The sequence below is a fragment of the Aspergillus clavatus genome, genomic scaffold (genome assembly GCF_000002715.2).
Source record: "Aspergillus clavatus NRRL 1 1099423829806 genomic scaffold, whole genome shotgun sequence".
NCBI classification, from domain to species: Eukaryota; Fungi; Ascomycota; class Eurotiomycetes; order Eurotiales; family Aspergillaceae; genus Aspergillus; species Aspergillus clavatus.
This window is the reverse complement of record NW_001517093.1, coordinates 2,039,625-2,050,919: the sequence shown is the minus strand read 5'-3', so window position 1 is coordinate 2,050,919 and position 11,295 is coordinate 2,039,625. Positions and strand designations below refer to the sequence as shown.

The 11,295-nt window shown below is 50.0% G+C and overlaps 5 protein-coding genes across 5 annotated transcripts, besides 3 other annotated features; 3 read left to right on the top strand and 2 right to left on the bottom strand.

The window, feature by feature from the left end:
- Positions 1 to 240: 240 nt before the first annotated feature.
- Positions 241 to 260: a microsatellite.
- Positions 261 to 1,409: 1,149 nt separating this feature from the next.
- Positions 1,410 to 4,732, top strand: ACLA_086290 (F-box/WD repeat-containing protein; the record flags this gene model as incomplete). Its single annotated transcript, XM_001268355.1, has 4 exons — positions 1,410 to 1,706; positions 1,805 to 2,241; positions 2,389 to 4,546; positions 4,604 to 4,732. The coding sequence occupies 4 exons, from the start codon at positions 1,410 to 1,412 to the stop codon at positions 4,730 to 4,732; spliced, it is 3,021 nt and encodes a 1,006-aa protein (XP_001268356.1).
- Positions 4,733 to 5,780: 1,048 nt separating this feature from the next.
- Positions 5,781 to 6,840, bottom strand: ACLA_086280 (translation initiation/elongation factor MRX8; the record flags this gene model as incomplete). Its single annotated transcript, XM_001268354.1, has 2 exons — positions 5,781 to 6,213; positions 6,308 to 6,840. The coding sequence occupies 2 exons, from the start codon at positions 6,838 to 6,840 to the stop codon at positions 5,781 to 5,783; spliced, it is 966 nt and encodes a 321-aa protein (XP_001268355.1).
- Positions 6,272 to 6,302: a microsatellite.
- Positions 6,273 to 6,302: a microsatellite.
- A 319-nt stretch (positions 6,841 to 7,159) lies between the features above and the next one.
- ACLA_086270 (putative AP-3 adaptor complex subunit sigma) lies at positions 7,160 to 7,805 on the top strand (the record flags this gene model as incomplete). The annotated part of the gene is made up of 2 exons (XM_001268353.1): positions 7,160 to 7,228; positions 7,317 to 7,805. 2 exons carry the CDS (start codon positions 7,160 to 7,162, stop codon positions 7,803 to 7,805), a joined length of 558 nt encoding a protein of 185 aa, XP_001268354.1.
- Positions 7,806 to 8,388: 583 nt separating this feature from the next.
- ACLA_086260 (60S ribosomal protein eL8) lies at positions 8,389 to 9,432 on the top strand (the record flags this gene model as incomplete). The annotated part of the gene is made up of 4 exons (XM_001268352.1): positions 8,389 to 8,400; positions 8,523 to 8,600; positions 8,664 to 9,173; positions 9,232 to 9,432. The coding sequence occupies 4 exons, from the start codon at positions 8,389 to 8,391 to the stop codon at positions 9,430 to 9,432; spliced, it is 801 nt and encodes a 266-aa protein (XP_001268353.1).
- A 1,033-nt stretch (positions 9,433 to 10,465) lies between these two features.
- ACLA_086250 (3-oxoacyl-[acyl-carrier-protein] reductase) lies at positions 10,466 to 11,290 on the bottom strand (the record flags this gene model as incomplete). Its single annotated transcript, XM_001268351.1, has 1 exon — positions 10,466 to 11,290. One exon carries the CDS (start codon positions 11,288 to 11,290, stop codon positions 10,466 to 10,468), a length of 825 nt encoding a protein of 274 aa, XP_001268352.1.
- Between the last annotated feature and the right edge of the window lie 5 nt (positions 11,291 to 11,295).

Genomic DNA, 11,295 nt, shown 5'->3' with positions numbered 1-11,295 from the left:
CATGGCTCTGTTTTGACTTCTTTAAAACATTATTGTTGACTGTACTCAGAGCACTCAGAATCAAGCAGTACTCTTACATACAAATCATAAATCATTTTTTAGATCATCCATACAATCCGCAAAAGAGATGCCAATGCTTGTTGACCGCCTCAGTAAATCACGTGCTGTCAGCAAGTGGCGAGGACAGAGAAAACATGGCCATGGTGGGTTGTGGACGTCTATATGTAGATGGTTAAGTAGGTAGTAGTAGTAGTAGTAGTGAGTTATTTGCTTACTATGTAGGTGAATATGGATTTATTATGCAGGATGGGAGTTGGTGCATAGACATACAGTGGAATGAGTGCACTAAAGATATACAACCTATAGAGTCCGGTATTGCAGTAGTAGGCTTCAAGGAGGTTCTTTCTTTGACTATGGATACAGACTACAGAATGGTCCGTTTCTGTGTACAAAGCCTGAATGAATGCGAGCATACCTAAGGAAAATCATAGAAGTCTGGGTAGGATCTTCAGAAGATGGAATATCGGATCTTTGACCAGAAACGTACAGGACGGCAAACTCGCCTTGCTTGCCTCATAATAATATCAAGTTTTCCACTTTGCCATTTTCGATACCCTTCTTCTTCTTCTACTACTACTGCAACAACATTTGCCTCTTCCCTTCTGATGTACTTGTTAATGCACTTTGTGCATGAGTCTTTTACCCCTTCCACTCTCCAGATTGTGGTACTACTCAGACCCATATCGTTATCACTTATCAACGCCCCTTCCATCACTGTCTAGTTTACCTTACTATGTAGCCTCGGAAAAACGCCAACAACCAAGGCCAAAGAAGGCACTAACTTCTTAGGACGGTACTGATCACCAACCACCTCCCCCCCCGTCCAGTCCAGTCCAGTTCCCTACTCCGTAGACCATCCTCCGCCCGCCGCCCAACATCTATCTATCTTCTTCTCGTCAGCATTCATCACCACGACACGCCACGATCTATTTTTTATCCTTGCCCATTCCATCTCCTCTCTCCTACTCATTTCACCCCCCTACCTTCTTGAGTGATTATCGCCATGCTGGTTATTATGCTCTGAGAGAACGTCCTTCGCTTCTTGTTCTCAAGGTTTCCAGGGCCTTTGCTGGTTTCTGCAGGCCTGTCGTGCTAACAGGACTGTGCCCTCGCCCACATTGGCTCCTCTACTTCAGGGCTGGGTAGTTTCTCTGATCTAGACACACTTTCGTTTTTTCTTACTTCTCTACGGTTAGTCAACGATCACTTCGTTCCCTTTCATGGCTGTGAAAGTTGTTCGATCGGATCGCTCATTATCAGGTTACAGACGCGTTTTCCATCTCCTGTTGATACCAAGACGTCCTTTACATCAACAAATCCTTCTCTATCATCAATAACAAAATCTCACAATGAACTCTCTCGAAATGAACGATGAACTCGAGCATGGATCGGTTAACGATGCCGTTGGTCAATTTGCCTTCGCTCCTGCCACTCGAACGACTGTGGTGACAACTACTACTACAACCACCACGACCTTTCCTCCCCTCATCATCAGACCACCGCGGGCGACACGAGACCTCGATCCCAAACTATATCCCCTGGCCTCCTCTCCAACTCCTCAAGCGCTCAAAAACATCAAATTCGAACTGGGCGGGAAATCAGTCGTATTCAATGAACCGGAAGATTCAAGAGTAGCTCTCAAGGAGGTACGTTCGTTTATCTCGACCTGGATACGGCGTGATCGTAGTCCACTTCCTATCTGCTCTTTGCCTTTGATTTCTTGAGTCTAATGTGCTATCGCTAGGTAAACGAGACGAATGACGCGTTGAAAGCTTCGAACGGATTGGTGCGGTCTGTTGCCTCTTACACCACCTCAAACGATCTCCAAATTCCCCGACGTTTAGCCCCCACTCGATTATCCAGTCAACCATCCAACCCGTCTAGCTCAAAACGCCGGCCAGTATCAATCCTGGAGGGGCAACTTGGATCCATCAGATTACGCCCCGGGAGGATCCCTTCAGAACCGTCATTTCGTCACATTCGCTCATATGGTTCCCTCGCGCCGTATTCGGCGGGTTTAGCTACTCCAGAGACCGAACCTAGCACTTATAGCCCAGGAGACAGTGTGCTACCCAGGAGAAGAATACACAGTGCAGCCATACCTCGTAGGGAGACATTGTTGCGATCGCCTCTATCATCCGAAGTTGAGAGCCAGCAACTTCCACAGGATGTGAGCACGAAGTCGGCTCTAGGGAAGGAGCCGTCTCGCACGAGAACAGTCGTTTCTGATCGAAATCGGATGTTCAGTCGCCAGCGAGAAAGCACTGCAACATCGGCATCGCAACCCGAGACACCGGCGGCGGACAAAGATATTGTTGTAGGGTTAAGCGCTGCAAGCCAAGGTCTTGGATATGATGAATCAGAGGAGTCGTCACAACAGATGCCCCCAGAATCAGCCTCCCAGTATTCCGCCATCGATAGTGTCGTTGCCCACGATATGTGCTTGCCCAGTCCTAGCCTGTCTCCAGTGGCAGCTATGAACGCCATGAATGTGGATTCTTCGTTCGAGTCGGCCGAAGATCCAGAGCTTGACACGGATTCGAGTTTGGATAACAGCGCGCGGCTTTCGGATTCTATGCGTTTGGAGAGGTCGAACCCTGATGCGTCGTCGAGTTCCAGATCCGCGAATGCGCCAAGCAATATCGAAAACCAACGAACTGCCTCTTTGATGGATATTCCGAGCGTTTTAGACTTCTTTGATTCCGTTCCCGACGGATTGAAAACGTATCTTATGCATCAATTCCTCAGGAGATGTTCGAAGCCAACGTTGCGCTTTGTGGCTGATGTCGTGAACCCAGCCTTGAAATGCGATTTCCTAGCCCTTCTTCCCCTTGAACTTAGCCTCAATATTGTCAAATATTTTGACATGCATACCATGTGCTCTGCAGCTCAAGTGTCTAAAAGATGGAGACATATCATCAACTCAGACGAAAAAACCTGGAAGTACTTATTCGATAAGGACGGTTATGTTCTTCCAGATGGCGAACTAGAACGCGCAATCAAAGAGGGTTGGGGATGGCAATTTCCACACGGGGAGGAAGACTGGGAAAGGGATCTCAGCTTGTCTGCTGCCATGAAAGCTGATCCTGATTGCGCTGATGACATTGCTGGGCCTTCTCTGTCAGCCTCGAGTGACAGAGCATTGTCTGTGAGCCGCCGACCGAAAAGAAAGGCTACACGTGTCTCTGGCCGCAAATTTGCGAAACGGAAGATCTCCTCTAGCGGTACAGATCACTCCGACTCCTCAGATTGGAGGAAAGGAATTTCTGCAGCCGAGGGACCGTATGCCGCTGCGACTGCTGCAGCAGTAGCCGTTCCTTATCCGGAAATCGGCCTGCCTTCTCTCAGAGCGCTTCATCTCTTCAAATCTCTTTACCAACGACATCACTCCATCTATAAGGGCTGGATGAAGCCTAGCGTTAAACCGAGGCACATTGCCTTCCGTGCTCATGGCCGCCACGTAGTCACTTGTCTTCAGTTCGACACTGACAAGGTTCTTACTGGAAGTGATGACACCAACATCAACGTCTATGATACAAAAACGGGCGCTTTAAAAGCTACTTTGGAAGGTCATGAGGGAGGTGTTTGGGCTTTGGAGTACTACGGTAACACCCTGGTGTCCGGATCCACCGATAGATCAGTGCGAGTCTGGGATATCGAAAGGGCAAGATGTACTCAAATTTTCCACGGACATACCTCTACCGTGAGATGCTTGCAAATCGTTTTGCCGGTGGAAGTCGGCAAAAATGCCGATGGGACTCCTGAAATGATGCCCAAGGAACCAATTATCATTACTGGCTCTCGTGACTCCAACCTGCGCGTTTGGAAACTCCCAAAACCAGGTGACCCGGTTTACTACCAAAGCGGACCTCACGTTGACGACACTGATTGCCCGTATTTCATTCGTGTCCTCACTGGTCATCAGCATTCTGTTCGTGCAATCGCCGCGCATGGTGACACTTTGGTTAGTGGAAGTTACGACTGCACTGTAAGAGTATGGAAAATATCGACCGGAGAAACTCTTCACAGACTTCAGGGGCATACATTGAAAGTGTACAGCGTTGTTCTCGATCATAAGAGGAACCGTTGTATCAGTGGCTCAATGGATAATACAGTCAAAGTGTGGTCTTTGGAAACTGGATCGATCATTCACAACCTCGAAGGTCATTCTTCACTTGTTGGTTTGCTCGACTTGAAGTGTGACCGTCTAGTCTCTGCCGCTGCAGATTGCACTTTGAGAATCTGGGATCCTGAGACTGGGCAATGCAAAAGCAAGCTGAGCGCCCACACTGGTGCGATCACTTGCTTCCAGCATGATGGTCAGAAGGTCATCTCTGGATCAGATCGGACTCTAAAGATGTGGGATGTTCAAACCGGCAAATGCGTGCGAGACCTCCTTACAGATCTAAGCGGGGTATGGCAAGTAAAATTCGATGATAGAAGATGTGTTGCTGCGGTACAACGAGATACTCTGACATACATTGAGGTAATTTCCCACCTGTTATAGCTCATCTTGCTGGCTCATCGGTCTAACTGTCTTTAGGTCCTCGATTTTGGTGCGTATCGTGACGGAATCCCAGGTGATCAGTTGGGACAACGCACAGTTGTCAACCGATGGGGACAGGAAATTGGCGACAATGCTGACGAAGATTATGACCTCTCTGATGGCTGAGACCATCAAATTACGCTCCTGGGTTCTCTCCGTGCTTTGCCAGCTGGAATGGCCCCTATGGCACTTTGGTCGCTTCCACCTCCAATAGTTCCCTTTTGCATTTTTTTTTTATTGTTTTTGTTATATCCCCTTCCCCTCTGCCTTTCGAGCCATGAAACATCAAGATACCCTTACCCACGGATTTATTCTTTACCTGGAGGGCTTTGCATAGCGTGGTCGGCATTTTCTTTTGTGCACTGGCGGAAATGGCGTTCTGATATTCGACAACGGTGATTTATCAGCTTCAACCCGATTCTATTTACTTCGTTCTGTCTATGTCAAAAACCTTTAGTGGCATATTCGGCATCGTTCTATATGCATTACGATCTCGGCTCACATCCGAGTGGACCAGATCAAATCTCGTATCCTAAGTGTTTAATGTTTTGCTTCTAGTATAAGACATTTGCAAAAATCGTGTCTGCATGCATGATACGGGCATCTTTCATCATTCAATTGTGTTCAGGATAGAAGTTTGATTAAGGTGTTTATTTCAATATGGGTAAATGATGAGTATTGCTCTATCGCAAAATCACTTCGAACTCCTGAATTCGTTCGGATGAGAAGAAATATATCCGTATGCCATGTAAGATCGGCTTTCCCGAGAATCAATGGGTAGTAACTCTCGAGACAGCGTCAGATACTACCTAATGTACACCCAGGTCACTTGTCGACAGTTACTAGCTCTCGTTGTAGTCCTATTACGACACAGTTGGATGAAAGGGGCATCTTTGAGGTTTGCCCTTTAGCAATCAGGCTACTCACGGAGATGTCCCAACATTTTACTCGATTGGGCGTCTTCCATGAGGTGCTTGGGTCCATTGCGACGTACCCTAATAAGAGGGTGTACTGTGTACCTGTGTAGGCCCCGAGTAAGGAGTAAGGTCCATACAGACTTCAAGGCAGTGTATCAACCGCATATGCAAATATATGACACTAGCGCCGTCCGCACTTCCTGCCTTCCTGAGTAAGGAAAAGCCCTCGACGGAGCAAACAGGGTCTCTGTATTCAATCATGGCGGCGCCGCTGACGTAGTGGCCTCCGTTGATTCAGAAGGGATAGATTCAGGCTTTACCTCAACACCGCCGTCGAACCCAGCAGCGGAGAGAATGGCCCATCGGATGGCACTGATGCCCAGGAACTGACCCGGGCCCGTGGGCGTCTCTGCACCGCAGGTGAGGATCTCGCCCAGCGCACCTGGGCCCTCTACTCGGCCATCTGGCTGGATTACTGGTCTGAGATCCTCGAGCATGCTTCTCAGCGCGGCCACGTTGGCGGCGGATGCGCCGCTCTTGACTTGGCTTTTCTTCTTTGCGAGGACCTTGTCGACTTTGGAGAGGATGATTTGATGGGGGATGGCGTACTGCCGGAAGAGCTTGAGGATGTCCTTGTCTTTCTTCTTGATGCCGTGCAGACTGTCGATGAGGACGAATGCGCGCCGGAGTCTGGAAGTCGGGAGTAGGTCAGAATCAGATAATCACAGCCCACAATATTCAAATCTTGAAAAAACAAAAAAAAAAAAAAAAAAAAAAAACCCACTGCCGTCGCCCCTGGAGATATTTCAGGATCTCAATGCCCCATTCCGCCCTACTCGCTTTTCCATACCCCGGCATATCCAGGAGGACGATTTTCGACTCGCCGCCTTTCGTCCCCCCAATCCCGAAGGCGTTCATCTCCCTCGTGCGTCCCGGTTTCGACGACGTCCAACATATTTCTTTCCCCATTATGGCGTTGAGGAGCGAGCTCTTCCCGACGTTAGAGCGCCCGAGGAAAGCCACCTCAGGTTCCGGCGACGAGAGAGGAGTCGTGCGGAACTTGCTGGCGGACCATATTTTGACAGGGGAGTGTCGCGACGGGGTGAAGAACTTGTCGGCGTAGGAAAGCTGAGCTTGGTTCGGGACTCTGGTGTCCCAGTAGTACGAGAGGTCGGATGGTGATAGGTCGCGGAGCTGGAGCTTTTGCGCATTCGAAGGGGGAGGTGGTGCAGGAGATGAGGAGATGTGTCGGCGAGATAGCGTCGTTGAGAAGTTGCGGCGCAGGCAAGCAGTACATACGTAGAATCTGTCCTTCATTGTGAAAGATGGGTCTGGTGGATGTGGTTCGCCAGATAGTGAATAATACAGAGCTCCATCAACGTCAAGGGCATTTAAATTTCAATGAGAAGGTGATCCGAGCGGGATCTAAATTGCTTCTGATGGAATCTTTGCCGAGCCGAGACCCCCCGCCGATAAGGGAAGCTCTGGGGACAAGCAACAGGAACTGACTCTACGTCAACTCTAACTTGTTCATCTACCTCGAATTAGCCTGTTTATTCCACATTTTGGCTCCTTGCGACTGTTAGAACATTCAAGCCGTGTCGTTAGGAAGTAGTTGCTTCAACCTCGAGTCAACATGATCAACGCAGTGCTTGTCTTCAACAACAATGGGCAACCGCGCCTAACTAAGTTCTATACGCAAATCGTGAGTTCGCATGGCAAGGAACTTGCACGCCGAGCTTAATGCTCAAAGCCAGGACATGAACTAATCATGTCTTATTCGTCGCACTTAGGACACACAAACGAAGCAGTCACTGATCGCGCAGATTTACGATCTGGTCGCGCAGCGTCCACCCAGCGCCTGCAACTTCCTCCCGCTGCCTCCTATGCTCTCGCAGGGCGCTCGCTCAAGCGCAGCAAATGGTCCATCAGATGCGCCCACGCAGATCACTTACCGCACTTATGCTACACTATCCTTCATCATGATCTCTACGTCTACAGAGTCCCCGCTTGCGCTCATCGATTTGATACAAGTGTTTGTAGAGGCACTGGATCGGATATTTGAGAATGTCTGCGAGCTGGATCTCATATTTGGTTTCGAAACAATGCATGCTGTGCTGAGCGAGATGATCGTTGGAGGCATCGTGGTTGAGACGAATATCGACAAAATCGTTGCAGGCGTGCGGGAACAGGAAGGATCTTTGGGGAAGAAGAGAGCGATACAGGCAGCCAGCTCCGGTATAGGGAGAGGTGGTCTGCCAGGCCTAGGTGCTTGGAGATGAGCTGCATGCGCTTCTAAAGGGGGCAGTGGAAGTGATTGTTTGCATCTACGGATATGGCGTATGGATTTAGAACTGTATTTTGGGTGCATTTTATGATGATTTTGAGATATTTCGACGCATATTAGTGAACACTATCCTTCAATCATGGAGGTGAATGACAATGAAGATAACGATGGGGGAAATCAATCTGATACTCCATGTTCGCTGCCTGATAATGCAGCCATCGTTTTCAGGCAGTAGCGGATGGAACGCAACAGGGTTAGCCCTCGACCACGTGATACCAGACCAGCGGAGACCGCTTGCTCTTTTTTCCGCACTAGCGCGACCCACAAACGCAACGGCGGCTTTTCTTCTTGATGGTCGAAATCCAGCTTCACTTTTCTTTCCTTTCTTCTCCTCGTCAATCCCGTCACCCAGCACCGTTGCGGAACTCCAGTCGACAAAATGGTAAGCCCTTGATATCCAATTCGGTTCTTTTGTAGAAGAGCCCTCGATTATCCTTGCGACATGTCGTGAGACAACTTGTCTGCCTCATTTCGTAAAGATAGAGGCATATTCCGCCGATCGCACAATTCTCGTCGAGATGCGTGCGTCGGTGATGATTTGGCTGGAGTCACAGAATTTGTCTTTGGACATTTTCTCGTGTTCTCTCTAGAGTTTAAAGAAGATACAGCACTTGGTGGAACAATTCGCTGATTCTTCTTTTCTCAATGATAGCCTCCCAAGTCCGGAAAGAAGACTGCCCCCCTCCCCTACCCCCAGGGCAAGGCTGGTGCTACCAAGAAGGGTGCCAAGGTACGTTCATGATTATCACTGGTTGTGTTGGTTGGACGTCGCATGATATTGATATTTGGATAGAACCCCCTCATTGAGAAGCGCACCCGCAACTTCGGTATTGGCCAGGACGTCCAGCCCAAGCGCAACCTCTCCCGCTTCGTCAAGTGGCCCGAGTATGTCCGTCTTCAGCGCCAGAAGAAGATCCTGAACCTCCGCCTCAAGGTTCCCCCAGCTATTGCCCAGTTCCAGAGCACCCTGGACCGCAACACCGCTGCCCAGACCTTCAAGCTCCTCAACAAGTACCGCCCTGAGACCAAGGTCGAGAAGAAGGAGCGTCTTCACGCCGAGGCCACCGCCGTTGCCGAGGGCAAGAAGAAGGAGGATGTCAGCAAGAAGCCCTACAACGTCAAGTACGGTCTCAACCACGTTGTTGGTCTCATCGAGAACAAGAAGGCTTCCCTTGTCCTGATCGCTCACGACGTTGACCCCATTGAGCTGGTTGTCTTCCTGCCCGCTCTCTGCCGCAAGATGGGTGTTCCCTATGCCATTGTCAAGGGCAAGGCTCGTCTCGGTACCGTTGTCCACAAGAAGGTAAGATAAATTCGGTGTCTTGATGTTTGATCTCTCGTATTAATTTGGCCCTTCTTAGACCGCTGCCGTCCTCGCTCTCACCGAGGTCCGCTCCGAGGACAAGGCTGAGTTCTCCAAGCTCCTCTCTGCTATCAAGGAGGGTTACACCGACAAGCACGAGGAGTCCCGCCGCCACTGGGGTGGTGGTATCATGGGCGCCAAGGCCGTTGCTCGCATGGAGAAGAAGCGCAAGGTTGCTGAGGCTGCCGTCAGAGTTTAAGCTTGACCAGCTCGGTTGACGGGACTCCCGAACGACATGACGACCTTGCAGTCTTTTCTTTCCACCAAAAAAATGGATGTAATCAAAAAAGTTGAAATAAACTTGGGAAAATGGGATTCCGGTGTTCTTGCGGGCTCTTGTTGACTTATTGACGGCACTCTAGCTTAGATGGGCGGAGAGCTCTGGCACCCTCCTATCCTCAATTATAATCCATATTGATGGCCCCCCTTCTTGTTTTATCTCTTTTATGTACACCTCGCAGATACCCATGAATGCATTCTTAGACATCAATCAGCACTCCCTCTGTAGACTACACCGTCGACGGGCATTCATGTGTTATCTGTTTGAGCCAGTAGACGCTGCCACTATGCCTCGAAAGAGCAGCAATAGAATGGGGGCTAGCAGCAATTTTTGTCCACGAAGTTCATGCTCTTATCAATGGACTAGGCTCCCTAAACCTCGACCAAATAATTCACTCCTGATGGTGAAACTTTTGCTTTTGCCTCATCATTGATTCATGCGGTTGGACTGAACCACTTTTTTGGACAAAATCCCTTCCATTCATTTTTGTTTAGCAGGACAAGCAGGCTGCTTTGGCGCCCACAAGAGTCAGTCCCATGATGCCATGGCGGTTGAGAACAATGAGAAGCAGCCAAATACATGGAAAGCATTTGGAGACCTCAATATGGCGCATCGTTGCTCTCTTTACTCCATTTTTACAGGCTCATTTTGGGTCCATATAGGCCTTGTCCAATGTCTTTGGCTATTGACTATATGCTTCTCACTCCAACAACGGCCATGTCCAATGTCCCTAGACTCAACCAGATACAGCCTCATAGGACCGCTTACAATAGGACTACACGCATCTTGCTCAGCTCTTCTGTCACTGTTTTGTATGTATTCCTCTCAGACTGATTATCACGAGCTCCTGTACATGCGGCTACTTGCTATTTGACATGGAATGATTCAAAGAAACCGACCTTTGCCAAAAGAAAAACACAATGAAAAACGACTCATCAATCCGCTCCGTTCTCTAAACCGACGCAAGACTCAGTTCCCGCCACTTTTCATCAGACGCAGCCAAAGCCTCCGCTGCCTTTCCAGCGTGCGCTACTGCATCGGGACCAATCAACAGACGCAGCGGCGGCTCTGCCTCGCCTGCAAGATTCACAACAATATCCGCAATCTTAGAAGGAAGAGACGGTTCCGTGCCGGAGGCTTTACGAAGATACTCGGCGAAGGCTCCCACGGTGGGATGATAGGGTTCGCTCACGGGGGGGACATTCATCGACGAGCCAGCCCAGTCGGTTCGAATGCCCCCAGGCTCCAGCACTGTGATCTTGACGCCAAACGGGGCCGCTTCCTGGACGAGGACGGTGGAAAAGCCGCCCACCGCCCACTTGGCGCATTGGTAGGCCGAGAGGCCCGGTGCGCCGATCCGGCCACCCAGCGAGGAAACCTGGAAGATATGGCCGGCCTTCTGCTGACGGAGGATTGGAAGGACGGCCTTGGAGACGTAGACAACGCCCAGGAGGTTTGCGTCTACTTGGGCTTTGAAGTCGTCGATGGCCATGTCCTCCACGGAGGCTGTGTTTGCGTAGCCGGCGTTGTTGACGACGATGTCGATGCGGCCGAATTTGTCGTGGCCGGCTTTGACAGCTTGGATGACTTGGTCGTTGTTGGTGACGTCTAGGGCAACGGGGAAGACCCTGTCACGGCCATACTTCTCGACCAGGCCGTCAAGCTGCTGTGGCTTTCGGGCAGTAGCAATGACAGAGGCGCCGGAGTTTAGAGCAGCTTCGGCAATGGCGAGGCCAAGGCCACGGGAGGAGCCTGTGATGAACCACACTTGTGACATGGCGG